The 23,156-nt window shown below is 47.0% G+C and overlaps 2 protein-coding genes across 5 annotated transcripts in view; both read right to left on the bottom strand.

Annotated features, from left to right (window-relative positions):
- Positions 1–1,814: 1,814 nt before the first annotated feature.
- LSM10 (LSM10, U7 small nuclear RNA associated) lies at positions 1,815–5,496 on the bottom strand. 2 transcript variants are annotated; one of them, XM_081057148.1, is made up of 2 exons: positions 5,195–5,496; positions 1,815–3,791 (listed from the first exon to the last, which is right to left on the bottom strand). In XM_081057148.1, the coding sequence occupies exon 2, from the start codon at positions 3,773–3,775 to the stop codon at positions 3,404–3,406; it is 372 nt and encodes a 123-aa protein (XP_080913274.1). In that variant the 5' UTR covers positions 3,776–3,791; positions 5,195–5,496; the 3' UTR covers positions 1,815–3,403. The 2 variants fall into 2 exon arrangements, with proteins under 2 accessions (XP_080913274.1, XP_080913275.1); XM_081057149.1 differs by having other exon boundaries at positions 2,994–3,794; positions 5,195–5,458.
- A 3,029-nt stretch (positions 5,497–8,525) lies between these two features.
- OSCP1 (organic solute carrier partner 1) overlaps positions 8,526–23,156 on the bottom strand; it is a 28,002-nt gene continuing 13,371 nt past the window's right edge. For 2 of the 3 annotated variants that reach the window (XM_081057146.1, XM_081057145.1), the window contains 7 exons: positions 22,803–22,883; positions 15,485–15,588; positions 14,901–15,029; positions 14,332–14,401; positions 12,633–12,775; positions 11,622–11,685; positions 8,526–11,420 (listed from right to left, as the gene is read on the bottom strand). In XM_081057146.1, the coding sequence (XP_080913272.1) occupies positions 11,304–11,420; positions 11,622–11,685; positions 12,633–12,775; positions 14,332–14,401; positions 14,901–15,029; positions 15,485–15,588; positions 22,803–22,883 (708 nt within the window). In that variant the 3' untranslated portion in view covers positions 8,526–11,303. The remainder of the gene's footprint in view (positions 11,421–11,621; positions 11,686–12,632; positions 12,776–14,331; positions 14,402–14,900; positions 15,030–15,484; positions 15,589–22,802; positions 22,884–23,156) is intronic. The other variant, XM_081057147.1, reaches the window with a different exon arrangement.

The following is a 23,156-nucleotide window of genomic DNA, read 5'->3' as shown; positions in this document are numbered from 1 at the left end:
GGCGTGCCTGCTATGTGCAGAGCACTGGGCTAGATGCTGGAGACCCAGTGGGACCAAACAGGCGACAGCTCTGTCCTCCTGCAGCACCTAGGGCCCTGGCACAGGGCCTGGCACGCAATGAGGTTCGGCAAGTGATAGCTACTTATGACGACCCTCCTGGCATTCTGCCAGTAAGTTACACATGGGACCTGAGAAGACCCCTTTCCCCTTCCCCCGAGGAAACGGCCTGTTTCCCCAGCTGTAAAAAGGCAGAGTTGTACTGGCTCAGTGCTTCCCCACCAGCTCACCGTCAAAGCTTCTCTTAGCATCTTCCCTCCACACGAGCCTCACATTCAGTAAGATTTTGTCTCTCATACAACTTGCATCAAGTCGTTTTTCCCTTTTCATTGATCACAGCCTCGTATTACAGCCACTAGAGCTTGTGATCAGAAAGAGCAAGCCAAGGTGACCACCACCCTGCTGGTACAATTACAGCCCAAAGCAGAGACCAAGCCAGCTTCGTTACCCTCCAATACTATGTGCTGTTTCTCTGGGTCCTTCTGGAACATTGGTAAGAACTCAAAGGACCCCTACTACCCTCAGGGATCTTTTAGGCAGGGATACCAGACTGGAACTCACTGAACTGGATGTTCTCCTTCAAGTCCCTTCATGTCCTAACCAGCTGAGAGCTGGAGATGCTGTGTCACTTGTATGGCCCCCAGGGAGACAGGACCTTCAAGCTGCATGCCCACCCAGCTCCCAGCTCTCCTCAGAGCCCTGATAGTCCCCTCCTACAAATCAGAGACAGAGATCCCTGTACTCTTCTCTCCAGAAACAGGAAGGGAAAGAGGGGACATGCCATACCACCTGAGCAGTCAGAATTCCTGAGGGCTCAGTCATCACCTAGGACCCCCACATTGCTTTATGTCTGGACTTGAATAAAGGCCACACCACGAGTAGCACAAAACCCAAACTCCAATGGGGTGATGACACTGGCAATGTTTTTTTCTTGTTTTAAAATCTCTTCCTTGGTGTCTCTTGGCATTTCCTTTATGCAGATAGCTAGGTTACTCTGCATTCCTTCTGTCAGGAAATAAATGATACAACAGAACGCAGAGTTCATTTTTAGCTTCTGAATTCCAAAGGCCTAGGCTTCAGAGAGGAATGGAAAGAATTTCTGAGCAGATACAAATTTAGAAAACTGTGTGACACAGGGATCTGGGAGACTGACTTGGGGGTGGTCCCTGAGAAGAAAGAAGCTTCTTCTCCGCCTGGTAGCTGGAGGGTATCAGCTGGGTCTCAGAGAGTGGAAAACAGGAAGAGTTGTGCTTCTTTTTCCTGGGGGAACGCCAAGCAGTAACGAAACCCTCTGAAGAAAACAGCTGTGTGCTGCATTTGGGCAAACAGGGCCTAACTTATCCAAGACCCTAAGAATTTGGGCCTGATTGGCCTGGGAAAAGTAGAACAAAAATCTGAACCCTGAGAGGGGTATGGGTTACACTTGAAGGGGAGGTCAGGCGGTCTTTGGTCAGAGAAGAGCAACTCAGCAGCAACCCGAGTGGGCTGATGACAAAACACCAGAACAAAACCCTCGTGGACTTGTGCAACCTGAGTAGATAGATGACAAAATGCCAGAACAAAACGAGGACATTTCAGTGGATGCTAATGTGACTGAATGACCACCAGATTAGACTACCCTTCCCATGCTTTGGTGCCTTGAAAGGAAGTACCCTAGAATTCGACCAATTCCAAGGAAAGTGGGGGTAACTTTGAATGGACTGCAATTAAGTTTCTGACACTGGCTGAGTGAGGCAAAACATGAATTCACTTGAGTTAGAGAAAATTCAAGTTATATTTCTTACACACCAGAATTGGAACCAGCTACGCTCCTTGCCCACAAGGTCTTTGTATCATTTGCTCCACCCCTCTCCGATTTCTCCTGCCTCGGGAATGGCAATGGTATTGTTATTGCCCCAAACTCCCAAGCTTTCCCACCTCAGGACCTTTGCAGTAGCAGTTTCCTCTGCTATCCTTTGGCTCTTTAAATGGCAGCCTCCTTCTCCGTTTACATTTAAATGAATAATGCAGAGTTCCAGCTTGATTCTGGTTCAAGTCTGGGGAAAGGGAGCCAGGAAAGTGGCTTTTCTAGACACATCTCAGTTGGTTCTCATGAGGTGGTCCAAGGACAACACTTTGACAAAGATTGTGCTGGAATGTAAATGCAATGACCTTGGGTTGCTCATGCCCAAATGAATATTCCTCTCAAATCTCCCTCAAGAAATGACAGCATCTTAAGGAGCCTTATTTACAACACTGGCACAGCAGTTCTCTGGCTGAATCCCATTTTTGTGGTTACTGATCACCTCTTCCACTAGATTATAAATTCCTCTCCAGAAGGTAGCAAATCTTATCGTTAGTGTGTGCTCAGGAGAAGGCCGAGCACTAGGCAGCTGCTCTGTGGATGTTCGTTTGATGAAGACAAACCTTCTGGTTCCACAGGATGGAGCTGCTTTTACTGAGATGGTGGTTTGCCTGTGGCAGGGCTGGTCTGGCTGCAAGGCAGTGACAACAAAGACTTGGGTTCTAACCCCAGAATCCCTTCTTCCCTGAGGACCCAATGACTCTCAGAATTAGAGCCTGATTACTTGCTGTTGGAGGAGTTCCCACACTTGAGGGGAGGGCCCAGGATTACTGCAACCTCTCCCCCTGAGGAAATGCAATGAGACTAACAGCCTCCTCCATAGGGAATCTGAACAGAAAAGCCACTTTCCACCTGACCAGACTGAAGGACTCTCCTACTACACTTCTCAAACTTTGCTGCATATCAGTATTATGTGGGAAACTTACAAAAAAATACAATGCCCGGGCCATACCCCATACCGGCGAAATCCAAATAGGTGAGTGTGGGATAGGTGAGTCCCATGTGCAGCCAAGTTTGAGACCCCGCAGCCTAGGACACAGGACCAAAAGGGAACCCACACTCATCAGGGGAAGCAAGAGGCACGGACTTGTTTGTGTCCAAGTTTAGTTTTATGAGAAAACAAACACAACTGCAAGAGAAATAGGGATATTCAGAGGTGGCTGAGGCCCAGCACACTTAATAATCCTCACTGTGTGAGGGTTGAAAACTATTTGACAGATTCCCTAAATCAGTAAATCACAGATTCAGGTGCAACTGATCAAAAAGGGGATTGTCATCTACCCCAAGGCCACAGGTAAATAGGATTCTGAGTCCCAGAATGAATCTGGGAGGTGGAACCCTGTGAAAGGCAAGCGTGACAGGTGTTGTCTGTCAGACACCACTTTCTGGGCTGGCCCTGCCCCCTTCCCAGAACCTGGGAGGGGACGGACAGCAGGCAGTCGTTGGCTCAGTAGAACTCAGAAGGAACCTGAGTGGGGACTGGCGCTTGTCGAAGGGCCAAACTCATTTATACTTCTTGGTGGGAAATTCCCGCCGGCCTTGACCTTTGCTGCCAAAGTTGCGTACCCGATGGATGACCTGCAGCTGCTGCTCAATGGTCTTAGTGATGTTCACATCGTCTGGGATGTGGACGTAACGGACGTTCCGGCCGGTTACAAAGAGGTCATCCAGCTTGGCCTGATGCCCCCGACGGTCTGTGTAGGTGACCTTGGCCAGGCGGATGTTCATGAAAGCGTCCACGTTGTCTATGCGTCCGTGGGCCACGCTCTCATCCCGCAGGTCCACAGTGGTGACCTGGCCCTGGAGGCCCTGCAGCAGGATGATCAGGCTGTTCTCAGAGATGGTCCGCTCCTTCACCGAGTGGCTCACCGCCATTTTCCCACACTGCTGGCTGCTTGCGGGAGAAGCACACAGATGGGAGCTATAGCGAGCCAACCGGTGCAGTTGTCAACTCACCTCCACCGGGGTCTAGCACAAAATCCCCAGCACAGACTCCCCCAGGTCTGCCCGCCTCCCCCGTTTTTGAGTCTGTGGAGCAGGCGCTGCATATACACACCTCATAAAACCTTTACGCAACCTTATAAGCCAAGGATTACTTATGCTTATTTTATAAACGAAGAAAATATGGCCAGGGGAGGTTCAGTCACTTGCCCAAGGTCAAACAGTTGATAAGTGGGGGTGCTGGGATTCAAAATCCGTGGCTTCCCTCCTCCAAACTCCACACTGGGGGTTCTGAAACTGCACTGCATGTTAGAATCACCTGGTGGGTTTTTACCTGACTGCCGCACCCCCGAGATTCTGATTCATTTGGTCACGCGTGGAGCCCCAGGTATCCTATGTTTCACAAGCTCCTCAGGTAATTCTAATGTGTATCCCAGTTTGAGAACTACCGCTGAGGTGTAGTTTATCCCCTTGCTACTCAGAGTATGGTCCACGGACCAGCAGTTTCAGCATCACCCACGCATTTGTCAGAGATGCAGGATCGTCAGTCCCTCCCCATACCTTCTGAAAGAGTCTGCATTTTAACATGACCCCCTAGGTGAAATCACCAGATCTCGAACATTAGTGAGCATCAGAATCACCTGGAGGACTCGTTCAAACACATCGCTGGGCCCCATTCTCAGTTTCTAACTCAGTGGGTCTAAGGTGGGGCCCAAGAACGTGCCTTCCTAACATATTCTCAGTTGATGCTGATTGTTGGTCTGGGGCCCACTGAGAACGACTGGTCTGTCTACATTATGCAGCCACCATGTAAGTAGAAATTTAGGTCATTCATTGAAAAAAAGGGGGGGGGAACATATAAAGCACAGATTTTGAGAAACCTGGGATGGAATTTCCGCTCCACCCACCAACTGTAAACCTAGGGCAGTTAGTTACTCAACGTCTCCGAACCTGTTTCCACATCTATTAAACCACAGGCTACATGAGGCTAACAGAAGCTCAGCACATGAAATGTGCTTTCCTTTGCTTTCCACATGCCCTGATGTTTTGTTCATGGAAGTTTGTCTCATCCGTCCCTATTTTCAGACTTCGGGTGGAAGGTGGTGGAATCTTCTTTAAGACCTCACTCGGAAGCCCCGCAGGGCTGAGCAGGGTCTCACGACCCACCAGGCTTCACCCGAAGTCTGAGCCCAAGCGGAGGCTCGGGGCCGCACCCGCACTGCCAAGCGGCAGACCCGGGCTCTGGGCCGGGCTCTGGCACTTCCTGGGAGGGAGACCTCGAGCCAGCCACTCGGCTTCGTCAGGCCGGTGAGCGCATCGGGAAGGAGAGGACGGGGACGAGCCTTTACTCACAGAGCCGTGGGAGTGGGCTGGGGGAGATGAGCTACCCTCCGCAAATCGGGCAGTACACGCTTCCGCTGCTCGCGCTGTCCTCCGGCGCCCCGGTCTCCTCGCGCTCCGCCCTGGGGGTCCCTGGACCCACCACGCCGGACTCTTTCCGCTTCCCGGGCCGCGTTGGCGCCAGAGCTAGCGGGCGCCTAGCTGGGCGGCTTCCCTCCAGCCGCGAGACTGAAAAGCCATAGCAACGACGGCGCCGCTCTGTCCTCCCGGAGCATAGAGAGCGCTCAGTTCGCGGGCCCGCGCCACCGCGGGGTGATCCCGAACTACAATCCCCAGAATGCCTTGCGAGCGTCGTGCTCACGTTCTCGCAACCCCCGGCAAATGTCATTGGAGTCTCCCCTTCATTGGAGTCATTCATTCATTCAACAAACATTCATTGATTCTTCACCATGTGTCAGGTCCCTTCCCACGCTCTGGCCATAGCGGTGACCAAGGAGACAAGCTCCCAGAATTGATGACCTTTAAATCTACTGGTGTGTGTGTGTGTGTGGGGGGGGGTATATAAGAAAAACAAGAAAATTATGATAAAAGTTCTTCAGAGAATTAAAAAACGGTGATGTGATAGTGACTGGGTGGCCTTTTATTGGATGGTCAGGGATGTCCTAATAAGTTGACATCTGAGCTGAGATGAATGACATGAAGCCAACCTTGTGAAAACTAGGAGGGGAACATTGCAATTAGAGGACACAGTTTGTGCGAAGGACTTGGTGGAAATGAGCTTGACAATTTGGAAAACAGTTAATTAGAATCCTTGGAGGCTGATTAAATGTGGAGTGTGGGGAGGAGGAGGAGGAAGAGGAGAAGGAAGAGGAGGAGGAGGAGGAATCGATTTAAATGTTAACACTAGGTATGCAGAGCGATGGTGGCCCATTGATAGGAGTAAGAAGATTGGGGTGGGGTGGGGGTCGTGCGTGTGGAGGAAATCTCATTTTTTGGCTATTCAGCCACTAAACTCCTTTTCCCATGTTTGGGGAAATCAGACATTCTACGAATTTCGGTGGCAGGTGAAGTTCTGCTTCCCACTACAGGTAATTTAAAGGTCAGATATTGTCTCTGATCCTTGTCAATTACAGCATGTGGCCTAAACTCAGAAATTATCAGATTTTTGAATCTGGAGCTTGCGGTACAAACCAGCAGGGACTGTTTAGGCTCTGTGCTCGCACCTGCGTCATCCATCCAGTGCCTCATCCTGAGGGCACTCCTGGTGCTGGAGTCCTCTGCTATGCTGACTAACCTCCCTGGTTCCTGTCCGTTTCCTCATGGTTCTCCAGTCTGCCCGACAGACTGTCTAGAGAACTCTGAGTTGCCTGATTCCCTTTCAGTAAATTCCTTCTCTACTTAAATAGCCAGAATCGGTTCCAATTTTTGGCAACCAACAACCTAGACCAGTACAAGGCCCACTCGAATTAAATTCATTTCAGGAGCCTTGAATTTCTCTGTTCCCTTTAGATGAGCTCTGTTGTGCTTCTGTTTCTCATTATCAGGGGATCACAGAATCCTTACGGTTAGGGTGATTCCTAGGTCACCTGCTTCAACTTACCACCCAGTGTCCAAATCCCCTCTGCAGCACCCACAGATGATCCCCTAACCACTGCCTGACCGACTCCAGTGAACAGCAACTGACTTCTCTGTTGGTGATTGTCTCCATTGTTAGGAAGTTTTTGGTAACCTCTACCCATCCCTTCCATTTCTTTTCAATGGAAGACTGTCCTGTTTTGTATTATATTTAAGTTTCTTCCATGCTTTTTGACAGTGAAATAAATATACTAAATAAAAATGACATTAGCGTTAGACTCTGAAATGTGAGGTGGTGTGGGACATCTCAGAAAAGTGAGCCTGCAGCCCAGCTAAGGGGGAATACAGAGGTTTGCAGTTAGCAGTAATGGGTGAAAGTAATGGCCTCTCTGAAAAAAGAAAGCTGTGCAAAACAATTTGCAGAAGAATGCAAACTAAGCACCAGGGGTGCATAAAACATTTGGTGGTGGGGCGTGTCAGAGTAAGGCATAGAAGGGAGAAATGGAGTGAAAGATGAGAACAGGGTGAGGAATGAAAAAAGCCAGGGATGAAATAAGGGTCATCTGGCAAATGACCTGGTCATTTTGACAGACTTTTAAAAATAGCTAGCTACATCAACACCTGTATCATACAGGGTAATCCTCAACCGGAAGCCACTGAGGAAGGGAGGGGAAGTGTAGTCAGAAAGCAGTATGATTAGAGTCACGAGGGCTCAAGGGTGAGAGTTTTAGGAAGACAAGCATGTTTGGTAGAGCTGAAGGCCTTCAAAGAGCCAAGGAGCATGGGGAGGAGAAATGGCTGTTGGATCTAGCAAAGCTGAGGCCTGGAGACATGAGAATTAGGATCTGTGTAGTGAAAGGAGCTATAGGGGTGTATGAGGGAGGGAAGGTGAGGCAGCAAGGAAGCCTGCAGTGCTGGAGAGGAGAGGAATGTGTGAGCAGCCAGATGGATTAAGATGGAGGCAAGGAGTCCCTGGAGAGGCAGAGGCCAAAGGGGTGGGTGAAAGCGGTTTGGATAGGAAAGGAGCACCTCCGCAGCCATTTGGATAAATATGTGAGGTGCAGAAAGAAGGCTGGGTGAGACTGAGGGGAAGAAGGGTGTAGACAAAAGATACGCTGAGCTAGAGAGATGAGGGAGAACATACAAAATTAGTATTATTTCCTCAATTGTAACCAATGCTGAGAGGTCTTTAGGATATTCGGAGCATGAGTCAAATGTCCTTGGCTGACACCATACCTTCCCCTTGAAAACCTGAAACAAATGTTGGCCCCAACGTTTCAGAAGTCAGTGAGTTTCATAAAGAGAAAGGAGGGCAGAGTGATCTGAGGCAAATGTGCCTGTCTAGGATTTAGGAGTCCTGGGTTCTGCCCCCAGCTCTTCTGGGGCTGTGCTAGTGGTGTGGCCTCACCAGGCTAATGCAATTAGGGTTTCAGGTAGTTTGGGGAGCTAACAGAGAACACTGACCAGAAACAAAAAGAATGTAGTATGTAGGGGAGAAGTATTAAGGTAATCAAGAAATCCACAATTCATTTCCATTAGCCATTGGAATGCATCTTGACATTCTCATTTGAAAAGGGCTGAATTATGACCTGAGAATTTACTTTACACCAAATCATGAAGCTGTGAAGGGGTTCCCTGGCCCAATCCCTGCGAACATTTCCTTTAACTCCCACTATGGTCAGCTGTCCAGGAATTTAGCAGCTAAAGAGGAGTTACCCAGGGCATTATTTAAAGGCAGCAGGGGTAGGTGAAAGTTGTATTAATTTTCAGATTTTAATGTGGGTCTTTATGATTAAGTATTATGATAAATACAGAGGGTGCCAAAAAAATGTATATACATTTTAAGAAAGGAAAAAACTGTATTAAAATTGTAATACTCAATATATACCAATAACAAAAGATGATATAAGTCATATGTATACATTTTTGGGCCCTCCGGTATATTTTCCAAAATTTACATTTCTTTTTCCGTGGTTTCCTGTGGCTTGAGTTGGGCTCCATACTGGATATAAACCAGAGTGACAAACCAGATGAAATGGATGAGGGAATTGGATTCTGTCTGGATTTGGGAATCTCCAGAATCTCGATACCATGCTGAAGTTTCTTTCTTGCCTACCAGGATCTGGATCCAAGGGAAAAAGTGAGTTTACCTTTAAAAATTGCCAGATACTATGCAGCCTCCATGGGGTGATTTCCCCTTTTTTTCGTTCCCTCTTCACTCTCAATTTTTATTATACCTTTCTTCTGGGAGCCATTAAAATACTTCTGTTCACAAGGCTTTTCTAGAGCTTTGCCTTACATAATCTGTAGAGCATTCCAACACTGATAAGAGTGGGACAATTTGAAATTTAGTTGAGATTAGTCACAGAAGAGCTGAAGAGAGCAGATATACCCTGAAAGCATGCAACTGGGGTCAGCATGGGTAAAAATTCCAGTTCTCTGGTCCTACCTGGGGCTTGGCCTAGGAAACTGTCAACTCAACAACTTGTGTAGGCAAGCTGGCTTTGAGCCAGTGAACTAGTTCTTTCTCTTTCTTGCAGATGAGGGAACTAGGGCTTGGTAAGGGTAACTCCCCAAGACACCATGGTGAATTTGGGGCAGGGATGGGACCAGAACCCAGTGTCCTGGTTCTGACTGCCGCATGCCTCCCCATAAAGCGCACTGGGCACTAACGTGGACACCCTCATATCCTGTGGCCTGGTTTTAGGTGAACACTGATGCGTTGTTATTACTCAGTCTACGTAACTTGTCAGAGTAATCCCTATCTTCTTTTTTCTTTGCCTCCTTCTCCCTCCCCTGCTTTCTCTGGATGCCCTGAACCACCATGCAAATAAACTTGTTTTTCTCAATATTTGTACAAGTCTAGAGACATGAAACCCAAAGATTGCCTCATCATAAGGCTGCCTTACCAGAGATCTGTATCTTGTTTATTTATGGAGACGACAGATACATTTGAAATCCTCAGCATTGCTCTGGGGTAGGTGGAGGGAGGAGTCTGATCTCTTCTCGGCAGCTCATGGCCCACCTCCAAGGCCCCAGGACGTGCTCAGAGCAGACAGTGAAGTTCAGGTTTGTGGCAGTGCGATGGGAGCCAGACTCAGAATAGGTCAGAACCTTCCCCTTCATCTGTCACCCAGTCAGGCCACCCCAACTGGTGTCCAGATTGCTTAAAAGAGACTAAAACAGAAGGTACTTTGCAAGGCTATAATAAGCATTTTATAGCAAGGTAGGCCTTTCATCCCTATTGGACTGCTTGGGGAGTCTTTGTAGGTACGAAAGTGTAACTTTCATGGGCAGGAAGCAACTTAAATTGATTTGGTGATTTACCTTTCTGTAAACAAACCCTATGCCTTGGCAAGTGAAAGGACAGCTTCCCTGACCCTCACATTCCAGAACTGTGTTTACCTCCACCCTTGCCAAGGTGTGAGAGCCCCAATTGGTCCCGGTGGTTGGTGCAATCTCAGGCAATGACAAGCTGAGCTCAGTTTCTCTCCTACCCTCTGCCATTCTGGATATTTCTTCCATAGGGCTGAATGGACCATGACCTCTGGATGTTGGTTGGCCCCAAGCCCTCCAGTTACTCAATCCCAGGCTGACGCTCCTTCCTGAAACAATTAGGGTAGCCCTGGTCTGAGATATTTTACATGGATCCCAATTAGACTTGGTATGCGCCCAGGGAAGTCGCTCATCTGGTACATAGAAGGGAAAATGGCACACCACGTGTGTCTCCCATGCACCTAACTTAATGCTCTGCTTGGCCCCTGATGGTGATCAGAGGAGACAAACGTCCTGGCACGTCATGCTGGGTGTCTTTAGAAAGCAAGAACACGGAGTGGCAGAGGAAGACTCGGGGGGTGAGGAGTACATATCAAGCTGGAAAGCAAACTACTTCCTTGGTACACATCTCCATATGGGATAAGCCCACACCACATATGGGTGGAGGGATGTGCAGAGAACTCTAGATCCCACATGCTCTGTGTGGGACCCAGCTGAGAGTTTCGGGCACAGCCTTGCTTCCTCTGCCTCTGAGGTTCTAGTTCCCAGTGTGCCAGGGACAGGAGGACTGTCTAAACTGGGCCCCAACTGTTTGAGGCAACTACCTTTTCAACTTATTTCAAACTCACAAGGCAGAATACACCCCGGAGGGCTCTGAAATTTTGTGCTGATGTGCAGACATCTGTGAGCTGCAGGTCCCCACAGGAAAGCTGTCAATGGAATCAGCAGTGGGAGGCAGTGTGCCCTTACTGACTCTGAACCTATGGCCCAGGATGCTTTGCATGGTTGTCATAAAACTGGAAGGAAAATGGGAAAGGTCGAATTTAAAAGCTAGAATATATTTTGCTGAAAAAATGTGTATGTGTGTGCCTTCCAGAGAGTGTGCTCGCTGAGAGAGACTTGCAAAGTTCATTACAATATAAACAGGAACAAGAGGTAACAGCTCTACTCAGTAGAAAACTAGCAGCATCCTTTCGCTCCCTGGGGATTCCCCAGGGTCCTCATTAGGCAGCCTCTCCTGTGGCAGGAGGGGTGTGCCTGGTCAACACAGCTATAACTCATCCATCATGGCCAGCAAATCATCGCCCTTGCTGGCGCTCCACCTTGGCTGGTCTGTGATCTCAAACTCCCCCATGATCCGAGCCAGCTCTTTGTTCCTTTGCTGGTCCTGTTGGAGAAATGAGAGGTGCAGTTGGTATTCAATTCTCAGCCCACCACTGTGATACATTTCAGTTCCTCACCTGTTTTTCAGGATAGGGACTATAGTTACATGCTGATTAGAGAGAAGAAGGGAGGGCCTTTGAAGTTCAAGATTATTACAAGATGAAGAGGGGAGTAAGATCTGACTTGTGGAATCCTTTGCACACACCTGAGTAGCTTGTATGTTGACAACTTCATAGGATAACTCTTCTGGCCTGCTCAGCGCTGCTTGTCTGCATAAGAAGGGAGAGAAATGGGTCAAAGGTTAGGGTTCTCTCCAGCGTGGCAAACTGGCACTTGATAATTTGGCCACCTATTTTTTTTTCTGCCTCATCTTCTGTCATTTCCCTTCAACTTTCTACCACATTGCCAACCAAGGTACCCTACACTCCAGAAAGTCAAGTCCTATGACATCTCTGTGCCTTTGCACATACTAAACTCTGCCAAGAATGCTTTCCCTTCCTCTGCTTGGCAAACTCCAAAACCCAGCTCAGATGCCAACTCCTTTGGTCTGCTGGTACAAAGTAATCACTGTGTCTTCCATTAGCGCATCGATGAGTATGACACTGAAATAACTTACGTACATGTTCAGTTTCCTACTATGTGGGGAGCTCCTGAGGACAGGCTCTAGGTTCTACACTCATCTTTGTGTCCCCAGCACTTACCCTAGTACCTGACACACAGAAGTGCACAAAAGAAGCTAGTTCAATGGATAGGAAAATAGATGGCAACGCCCACCCCAAATATTTGGTTGAGGATGATCACGAGATCATGAATGCAAAAGTGCTCTATAAACTGTAAAGCACTGTACAAGTCTCAGTGAATGACTACCGCGACTGGTGTTGGGGGAGGCCGTCTAATCCCAAAGACATCTCGACCTTCCTATGGTTTCTTAACAGACTTTTCTGAATATGATGACCATGACTTCCAATACTTCTTGTTCACCTGTGCCATGCTAAGTAAAACATTAGAACTATTTTTTTGAACGAATCCAGAAGGTTCAGGCTACTTAATACTGGTGGATTCTTCTTTAATTAGGTTATTGAATTTGCTGATAGGTCATTTGTGATCTTTACAGCTGTATTTATAAGTGTCACTGGTTTACAATGGCCCCTTTGTTTTGATTTATCGCAAGTAGGATTTTTATATATGTCTTTAAAGAAATAGGTTTAAAACATACTCCTCCTCTTCATCGGTGGTGAAGAGGTTCAACTGGAATCCTGGCTCAGGGCCACCGGGTTTCTTAATCTCCATTCCTCCCATCAGCCTGGCCAAGAAATTCAGCTCTTCTTTAGCAAGAGGGTTTGGAGGAGCAATGCTTTGCTGGAGAAACAATTGCATGATTTTTAGCCACAGTGAAAGTGATCCTATTTCCTGCTGAGACCCAGAGACCCAGGATGGTATTATAAAATAACTTTACATTATTTCTGGGAAATACTAGGACCAAATAAAACATAGAAAACAGGCTTAACCAAAAGAGAAAGCATCTGCGTTAGAAGCAGAGGGACTCTAGCAAGACAGCAAACCAGAGATTTTCACACTTTCAAGATGAGTGCAAGGCCCCAGGGACTCCGTTGCCCTCACACTACCTTCCGCCTTGAAGAACACTGCTTCCTCTTCGGTCAGTCTAGTTCCCTCAGCGTTCTCAGCATTCACAAGCAGCCCTAGTCAAGGCTCCAGACCCAAGGACACTCACTCTATAGGAGCTACCACACTGCCCTCAGGTGGTGACCAGCGTGAACACATCCCTGAATCCATTCCCTCGCAGTCCTGTCCACTTCAACCTTCTCCCCTTCTTTCCTGGGCTCCCTCTAATTCAGCCTTCCCCTGCTCCGCCTCTTCCATCACTCTGCGGCCAGAATCATCTAAAGTAGAGTTCTCATCCCACTTCTCCCATGCTTGAAACAAAGCCCTGCGCCTCCTGCCTAAAGGACGAGGTCCGAGTTGTTTAAGCCCCTACCTAATCAGGCCCCAGTGTCCCCGTACAGTCGAATCGCTGGCCGCCTGACTCAGTTAGGCCATGATCTAGCCTTGTTTTCCCCAAACACCATGCTCTCCTGCCCTTCGGAACCTTTGCTCAAACTGTCACCTTGGTCTGCATGCCCATTTCTTCATCTCAGCTGTTTGGCATCTTACCCACTCTGGAACGCCACTGGAATATCACCCTCTCTGAAAAGCCTTCCTGATCCCGGCCCGTCTCCACCCCACTGCACAGCACATGTGCTCTGGCACAGCGCTATGTTCAGAATGCCCAAGGGGCTCTTCTTCCATGTGCTGTAGTTACTTGTTTCTACTGCTGTCTTCCCCAGAGTACCACAGATCCCTTCAGGACGGGACCAGGTCCAAGCCAGCTTTGTGTCCCTAAGTACCCGGCCTACAGAAGTAGTTCAACGAGTGTTTGCTGAATAACTGAATGTTCCATGATTTGTCCCATAGCTAGCTGGTAGCTAGTTCAGTGAAAATTGGTAAAGGTAGAATTCAGAGACCCTAAAACCCCATTTTGAACTTAGCTACCACGTCATTATACAGGGAAGCATTGAAAAGGGATGTTTTCATGATCAGAATATGCACAGGTGCTGAGCTTAGCAACCATGGACCTAATGGCACTGGTATGATGCTAATTTCACATGTCCTCTTGTGTGGTTCCCACTTAATTATGGTGATTGAGCCAAGCCTAAAATTACCTAATTAGTCAGATCACTGGAAGTCTCCATGAGAAACTACAATTAAAAACCTGCGTGCTTGTAAGCCTGAATCGAGAAGATTGCAAACAATGAGAGAAACATTGGCTAGCTTTCAAATCTAGAGTTCCCACCCTTCTCCCCAGCCATATGTTTGTATCTAGAGTTACGCTCAGAAGAAGGGAGGCAGAAGCTCACCTGCGTCTGTGAAGCTAAGTTGTTTGATGGTCCAGACATATGGGTTTCCACAGGCCTGTTCACACTGTACCTGGTGTCAACAGAATACCATGACAACACTGTCCAGCCCTTTACACTGACTTCCTTCCAACCCGTAAACAGCTCACAGCTTTTATTTTGAGACATTTAAAAGCATCCAGAAAGGTGCTGGGATTACAGAATACAACTGAGTGTCAACCACTCAAATTTCACTTCCTCCCAGGGAAAAACCCCTGGGAAGCTGTGTGGAAGTGCCTCTGTTTGCCAAGTTACGTGGGGCGCTGGGAAAATGTGAGCAATACCTGAAGACCAAGCCTTTCTGGATCTCTATGGCCACTTGAAATCATTTCTTTTAAACATGTTGAGGTGTCTTATGTTTGGAAATCTTAGGTGCCCTTTAAATATGGGAGAGCTCTGCATGCATTGTATCTAAGGGGCAATCACTCCATTTGTCAGCAGGGATTTTTCACAGCAGAAGTCACAAGCCGAATTCTTAAGTGAAGTGACTTCCCTTTGACTTGAATTCATTCCGGGAAGGAGAGTTTGCTTACATATTAGTTCCCAGTTTCAGGACTCGGTCTCCATACAATTCAAAAGAACCTTCCTTTGGTGCCGCGACGTAGTTTCCACTGTGCTGGAATTCGACCCTCTTCACTTCTTCGCCTTTGGTGTTGAACATTCTACAATACAAAGTATGACATGATGGAATGTTCTCCAAGCTCAGGTAGTCATGGAGGCATCTTTATTCTTTGTCCTATGGGACAAAGAGGAATTTATGCCCTCCTTCCAGCTAAAGATGCTGGTTGTGGTGGTAATAACAATACAACAATAATGATACGAGTAATATTTATTGAGTCCATGTCATGTGCTGGGTGCTGTGTGAGCACTTTTGAGTATTATTACATTATCTTATTCGTCCTCACAGTAACCATGAGGAAATGAATCCTGGAGAACTGGGTGATTTGCCGTCAAGTATCTGCTACATGGCAGAGCTGGGGTTAGAACCTGACCTCCTCACTGCTGTGCTTTACTGAAGAAAGACAGGGGCCCAGTGTGCTGCAATCTATGTGGTGGCCCACATGTTGGTTTCCTGGCACCCCAAACACTGGTCTGATAATTATTGTTGAGAATTCACCTGATGAGTCCAGGGACTTCAATTCCCCAGGGAACAGGCCCGGACACTGGCAACACAAAGCGACCGTTAGAATTCTGAACTCTGTCCTTTAGAAATATGGACACCTGGGGAAAAAAATACACTTATTGTCATTTTTCTTGGTATATTTCCATAGACATAAGCATTGTGAGGATGGAAAGTGTGTAATGGGTTAGGAATGTTACCTAGTGAGTCTGTAACAATAAGATAAAAACTGCTCCTAGCTAACACCTGCGGAGTTGTAGTGTTTTTACAAACAGAACTTCTTTTGAACCTCATAGCAAATCTTCCAGGTGAGTTGTATCACCCCCGTTTTAAAGACGAGAAAGCTGAGGTTCACAGAGTGCGGTGACATGCCCAAAGAGAACAATAGGAGACAGGACCCGGCTTCAAAACCAAGGTGACTCCAAATTCCACACCCGTTCCTCGGTTCCCTGCTAACTTCCCATACAGCTGCGAGATTGAGCTACAAGGACCTCATTGTCTCCACTGTACAGACGAGGAATCAGCAGCTCAGAGATTAAGACACCTCTTCTCAAGGCTAGCCAGCTCATAAGGGGCAGAGCTGCGGAGTCAAACTAACCCCTGTGTTTCTGACTCTGGAGCCCGAACTCTTAGCCGTGCGCGGACTGGGGCTGGAGCTGGTGAATCCAGCTGGCACAAGAGCTTGAAGGTCTTTTATGTGACTGAAAACACCACATATGCTTACTTCTACTCCTGGGTTTGTGTGCTCTGTACTGAGGTCTTGGTCAGATTAAATCCCATAAAGATTGGAGCAGCTAATCAGTTCTGTTGGATCTTAGCTTCCTCATCTGTCCAATGAGATAAAGTGGAAAGTGCCTTCAAACTCTAAAATTCGACAAAATTATATTTGTAATATCATCAAGAATAAGCATCTGTTGTGTGCTAGGCACTGAAAAGGCAAATTAGTAAGAATTTGTAAGCTGTCTATTGGGCAGGCTGACGATAGACTGACTGTGTAGCGTATATCTAGGCTGGGCCACTCCTCGGCTGTGGCTTTTGGTAAGTTATACAACCTTTCTGTGCATCGTTCTTCTCTTTGGTAAACTGGGGGTCATAACAGTACCTATTCAATGGATTCATGTGACAATTAAATCGGGTAGTGAACAAAAAGTACTTATGGAACCTGACACACAGTAGGTGCTCTTTTTTTATTATTATTACTATTTTTATTAAATTTATTGGGGTGACAATTGTTAGTAAATTTACATAGATTTCAGGTGTACAATTCTGTATTACATCGTCTATAAATCCCATTGTGTGTTCACCACCCAGAGACAGTTCTCCTTCCATCACCATATATTTGATCCCCTTTACCCTCATCACCCACCCCCCAGTAGGTGCTCTTATTAGTAGTATTACAGTCTAGTTGGACACAAACATAAAATGGGAAAAATGACCCTATAAAGCAGGCCATGCGGACTAGTATGTGCATTGTAGCCCACTGAGGAGAATGGCTCCAGGCATGGAGGAGTGACTGTGGGTTTGGAGCTAGACCTGGAGGAGGAAGGTGTGAAGACACTTCAGAAGCAGAGGTGGGCAGGCACAAAGCATGCTTTAGGCGGAAATGGGTAAACTGGTTTAGTTAGAGAGTTTGGCTGGATGACCGTTAAGGAATTTTTAACTTTGAGAGTCTGTGATTAAGGGATGTGAATACAGGCATGGAGAAAGAAAATTTGGTCAGAGAAGTGAGGGGGGGGTTTAAAAAAAATACACACACACACATGCTCCAGATGCTCCATTAGCCTAATTCTAATAGGTCGACTATGTCACAGTAGATGTGAAATGTACAGACTTACGGCAAGTGTGTGTCTGTGTTTGACCCGAGAATCTGCCCTTGGCTGGACACCGTAGACTGTTGGGTCTGTCTGCTGCCCAGCCCCTCTGCTGGACCTCACCTGTAGGTGTGACTCTCTCATGTTCTTTTCCTCTCACTCCTCTCCCCCCACCCACCCACCCCACCATCTATTCCCATGTACCAGTGTTCACTTGTGCGGATGGCTCCCGGATCTCAAGCTCCCACTTAGCATTTTACCCTGGGCACCTGAGCCATCGATCCCATTGCCTATTAGATGTGTCCACCTATAGGTTCCACGGGATACACCTCAAATTCACCCTGTTCAGAACAGGGCTCATCATTTGTTTTTCCAAACCTGACCCTTCTCTGGTGTTCCCAATCTCAGTGGACGACGCCACCAGGTCACCAAGTCAGCACGCTGAGTTCCCCTGCCCACCACCTTCCCATGTCTATTCAATCACCAAGCCCTGCCAACCCAGTGGTCACTCCCAGTATCTGGCCCCTCCTCTCTACCCTGCTCCCTAGTGTAGCCCATGATCATCTCTTGCCCGGCCACTGCAGGGGCCTCCTAACTGGTCTTCTTGGCTCCCTCTCACCTGTTTTATCCATCCTCTACTCTGCTGCTGAAGAGAATCTTGTAAACTCCCATCTGACCATGTCCCTCTCCTGCTTTGGAGGCTCTCTGCTGCCTGCCAGATAATGTCCAGTTGGCTGTTGTTCTTCTCTGCAGCCATGCTCCTCCCTGGACCCTATGTGCTAGCCATCCTCAACCGCTTGCAGCCTTCCACCACCCCACACCGCCAAATACACCAGGCGGTTATACGGCTCAAACCTTTACTGAGATGGTGTCTTCTGCCTAGGGTGTCCATCTGAACCCTTCCCATGAGCTTGGTAAAAACCCATTTCTTTTAAAAGATATCAGATCCTCTATGATGACTTTCCTGATTCTCTTAGGTAAAACGGACCACCCGCTCCTTTGCGTCCTCTCCTTTACACTCTTCTGTTTTAGAACCAAACATCTGTAAGGCACTTAGTACATTTTCCCCTCTCCAATGAGGGCAGGAACCCTGTTTCTTACAGAAAGAGGAAAGGGAGGTCACTGAGCTATGGGGCTGGAGTGCTGGGTGAGACATCTCCATGAGCCTTCATGCTCCCCCGGAGGATGACAGGACTCTGGTGGCTGGGGGTAGAGTGACTCAGGAATTTAAATGCTCAGTGAATATGGGTGAGTGACTTGGCTGTGATTTTCAGCAGAGGGTGAGTACAGGGCTTTGGACAACGTTTGGTGGCTGGCCTGCCTTACGAGAAGAAGGCTAAATTTGTGAGGGCAGGAGAATAATGATCTGAAAGTGACAGGGAGGCAGGCAGAATGCTGACCCTGCTTCTCACATCCTGCCTGCGGGTGAGGGTGAATGACCAGCCTCCACCAAGTGGCCGGAAGTCTTCAAATACCATCTCTGTGCTACATGCTGATGATGCCCACATTTACGTCTCCACTCTGGACCTTTCCCCTGAGCTCTAGATTTGCATATTCAACTGCTATTTGACCTTGCTACTTGGATGTCTAATAGGCAAATCAAACAAAGAGAATTAATTAATTTTTCTACCCAAATATACTTCCCTTCAGGGCTTCCCCCTCTGAGTAAATGGCATCAGTTGCTCAGGCCAAAAATTTCATAGTTGTTCTTCATTCTTCTTTCCCCCATTCTGCAAATCTGATCTCTTAGTTCAGTCTTACCAATCTTGTCCCGGAGGTATGTCCCAAATGTGAATACTTCTCACGATCTCCACTGGTAGCATTTAAGCACCTTCATTTTTCACCTAATTTCCACAATGGTTTCCCAGCTGCTGTCCTACCTCTACCCTGACCCCATATAGTTTATCTTCCACAACATAAATTAGATCATGTTACCACTTACCCTAAGATGCTTCAAATCTCTTCTTTACTCTTAGAGTAAAACTCCTTACAAGGGTCTAAAATTAAGTCAACTGGTAGGTACCAGTTTATTTCAAACCAGCATCTGTTCTGATTCATCAGTGCCCATGCGGCACAGCTTGTAAACTTGGAGTGTCACTCCTGCATAGACATGCTTCACTCACACTGGCTTTCGCTCTTTCCAAGGAACACATCACGCTTCTTCCCATCTAAGGGCCTTTGAACTTGCTGTCACTTCAGTTTATATGCTGTTCCCTGAGATCTCTGTTAGTTACATTCTCCACGAAAATGCCTATCCTCAGAAAGGCTGTCCTTAACTCTATCATCTGAGGATGTGCTGTCCAGTATGGTAGTTGCTAGCCAAGGGTGGCTACTTAAATATAATAAAAACTTGAGTTTCTCAGTCACACTAGCCATGTTTCAAGTGCTCAATAGCCACATGTGGCTAGTGGCCACCACAGTGGACAGCACAGATACAGAACGACAGAAAGTTCCATTGGACAGTGCTGGCCTGATGCAAATCTCATCCCAGGTTGCCATCTTCCTAAGTGTTATCAGAACCAGAACATGACTTACTTGTCCTCCCTGTGTCTTGCTGCTAGCGGAGAACCTCCTCAAGGCAGGGTCTCCTTTCTGTTTACATATATATCTCAAACACTGAATACAGTGCCTGGCATAGAATAGGCACTCAAGAAATATAGGTTAGACTGACTAGTTTTCCAGGGATGAAATATTTCCAAGTGGAGTGGATAATGGAGAGGCGGTATTAAGGAACGTTCTATGAAGAGGCGAAGACGGAGTGATGTTTTCCAAGAACTGAAACAATGGAAAGAATGTGAGGAAAGTGCATGATGGAAGGATGTATGAGTGGGAATGAGAGTACGGGAGAGGATGGGTGACCCAGGCAACTCTGGAGGTGTTCTGGAGGGCTGAAAAGGGTTGGGAATGGAGATGGTGGCAAACAACGGCTCAGGATTCCAAATGGAACTGGTCTCCGGGCAGTCTCTGGCCAGGCCCCGAGAGCAGGTTAGGGTCTTCACTGCATTAGAGCGCTTCCGGTGTTTTGCGATTATCGCAGAAAGTTTTGGATATCAGATGAGGAATTTTGGTTAAACAACGACCAAGGAAGTATTAGATCAGAGCTGTGTTTTCTTGATTTAGTTAGTTGGTTTTGCTTTAAAAAAAAAAAAATCCAAAAACTTTCAAGACTGCTTTGAAGACAGAGAAAAATCTGTATAGGTAATCACAAATTGTAGCCGAGCAGAAATACCATTAAAGACCAGACTTAAAAAACCAGCCAAATATTACAGATCAGTGGCTAAATACTGCCAGGATGTGGGAACCCTATTCCTCTTGGTGAACACTCTGATACTTCACTGCTTGCCCATTTAGCAATTAAAGCTTAATCTATATTGTGGTTTAACATATTTTAATGATTTTGTTATAGACTTATTATTAGAAGTACCTTTTCATTATATTGAATTTTATCTTGTCAGACTTGAGAAATCAATACGGCTGCTTATATTACTACAGTCCATAAAATAATGTGCACATGTGCCCAGTCTTGATAACATGATGCAGAGTCTTCAATATTTTAAAGCAAGGCAAAACTTAATCTTAGTTGTACTTTCATATTTTTAACTTTAATTGATGACTAGTAGGGGTCTTAATTTATATTGATGTGATTACTGTTCCATCCATAGCAAATGAAATTATTCATGAGGGTTAAAAATAAAAATGGCCTCAGAGTTGAAATCTATTTGTCTTCCTTGGTCCATGGAAGGGAAATAACAACCAGGCACTAAAACATGTTCTATGTCTTCTTCTTTTTTTTTTTTTTGAATTTTTATTTTGTGAATACGTTACACGTGCATATGTACAAAATTCAAAGGTCCAAAGGGTATACAAGGGAACCTGTCTCTCTTGTACCTGTCTTCCCTGCAGTTTACTACTCCCGGGGGACAACCACTGTGACCAAGTACTTGCCTATCCTTCCAGAAGCCCTCTATACTATGTATGTATACATTGGCAAATATATATCATATGCTACGTCAGTTCATCCTGCCAACAGACTCTAAGTGGGTTGAAACTAAGGCTCAAAGAAGTAATTTGCCCAAGGTCATGGAGCTGTGCTGGAGAGAGACTCCAACACGAGAGTGTTTGACTTCAGAGCCTGAGCTCACTTTGCCATATCATCCATCTTTCCCGTATCAGTGTGTTAAATTAGGGGAAGGAACCACGTCCTGTCCCAGAGAGGCAGGCCCCAAATTCGAAAGCTCAGAAATATGTTTGTAAAAGTAGAATTGTCTGGAGCAGGCATGACAGGAGGAGGCAGGGTACAATGAGAGGCAACAGCCAACAACAAGCCTGAGGGCCTGAGCTAGGCTGGTGGCAATAGGAATGGAAAGGAGGGTGCGGACAAGGAAAAGGCAGACTCTGGGGGCCTTAGAAGCAATTAGATGGAGACCAGAGAAGGGGAATCATGGGCGACACTCTGGTTCTGGGCCAAGTGAGCGGAGGAATGATGGTGCCCTCAAAAGAAATCAGGAAGTTATGGCAGGACTTGACTTTTGGAGATTAGTTTAGCTACAGACATTAAAATTATAGGCACTGGCAGGCATCCTCGTGGATAGTTTGAGCAAGCAGGTGGACATGTGGTCTGGCTGGCAGGGCTGAGGCAAGGGTAGGGTAGAGGTTAGACTCAGGAGTCCTAGGTGAAGGAGCTAGAAAGTGGGGAGGAAAGAGATTCCTGAAGAGCAGGGGGTGGGTGGAGGCAGAAGGAGGTAGTTCGGAGACAGGAAGACAGAGAGGAAGGAGTAAGAGGTATGGAGATGGAAGAGGTAAGGGAGGGCCAGGATGGTATGGTGCCATGAAAATTCCAGAAAGGCGAGAGTTTCATGGAGAAGGAGGGCAGCCTCCTAGCAGCATCAGATACTGGAGAGGTCAATGATACTAAAGGTTTGAGAAAAGGCTTTGCAATTGAGATCAGGCTGGTGGCCTTGAGAGCACATTTCCTCTGGAGAAGGGAAGAAACCATATTTTAAAGAAACATATAAGGTAACCATATGATTTCACTGATATGTGGTATATAAACCAAAAACAACAAAAGAACAAGACAAACAAATGAGAAACAAAAACTCATAGACACAGACAATAGTTTAGTGGTTACCAGAGGGTAAGGGGGATCAAATATATGGTGATGGAAGGAGAACTGACTCTGGGTGGTGAACACACAATGGGATTTATAGATGATGTAATATAGAATTGTACACCTGAAATCTATGTAAATTTACTAACAATTGTCACCCCAATAAATTTTTTAAAAAAAGAAACATATAAGGTAACTGGGAAGCAGTGGCAGTATTATCTATCCTCGGTCCACTGAAAAACTGCTGAGATTTGTCATGAGAAAGTTTCTCATCACGAAGCCGAACACTGAGGATATCACTACCTGGGCAGTCTCAGCCCTGTCTGCCAGACCACTTGGCACCCTCTTTCCCTAGGACAGCCCTGACAGGGTGCTCGTGGGCTTCTCATCCACTCACCCGGATGTGCAGGTCCTGGAAGAAGGTGAGGAGCGTCTGCCGGATCAGATGGAACTCCCCTGCAGAGAGACCGCCGTATATCTGCCAGAGGCAAAGCAGAAAGAAGCAATTCACTTTCAGAAGTGAGATAAGACGTGCAGAGAGGAGGGAGGGGTAGGTGGGCGCTCAGGGATGGGAGCCAGCAAAGCAAGGAGAGGACTCAGCTGCTGGGGTAAGAGAGGCAGCAGGAGAGCCAGCACCGCTCTCTCACCAGAGGGACAAACCCCACTGTGCCACACCCAGGCAGGGGTACACGTCACCTCTTCTGTCCCCCACAGACCTAGGGGCTGTTCCCCAAGATTTAGCAGAACATTC

This window comes from Rhinolophus hipposideros, assembly GCF_964194185.1.
Source record: "Rhinolophus hipposideros genome assembly, chromosome: 8".
NCBI classification, from domain to species: domain Eukaryota; kingdom Metazoa; phylum Chordata; class Mammalia; order Chiroptera; family Rhinolophidae; genus Rhinolophus; species Rhinolophus hipposideros.
This window is presented reverse-complemented; position numbering and strand designations above follow the sequence as displayed.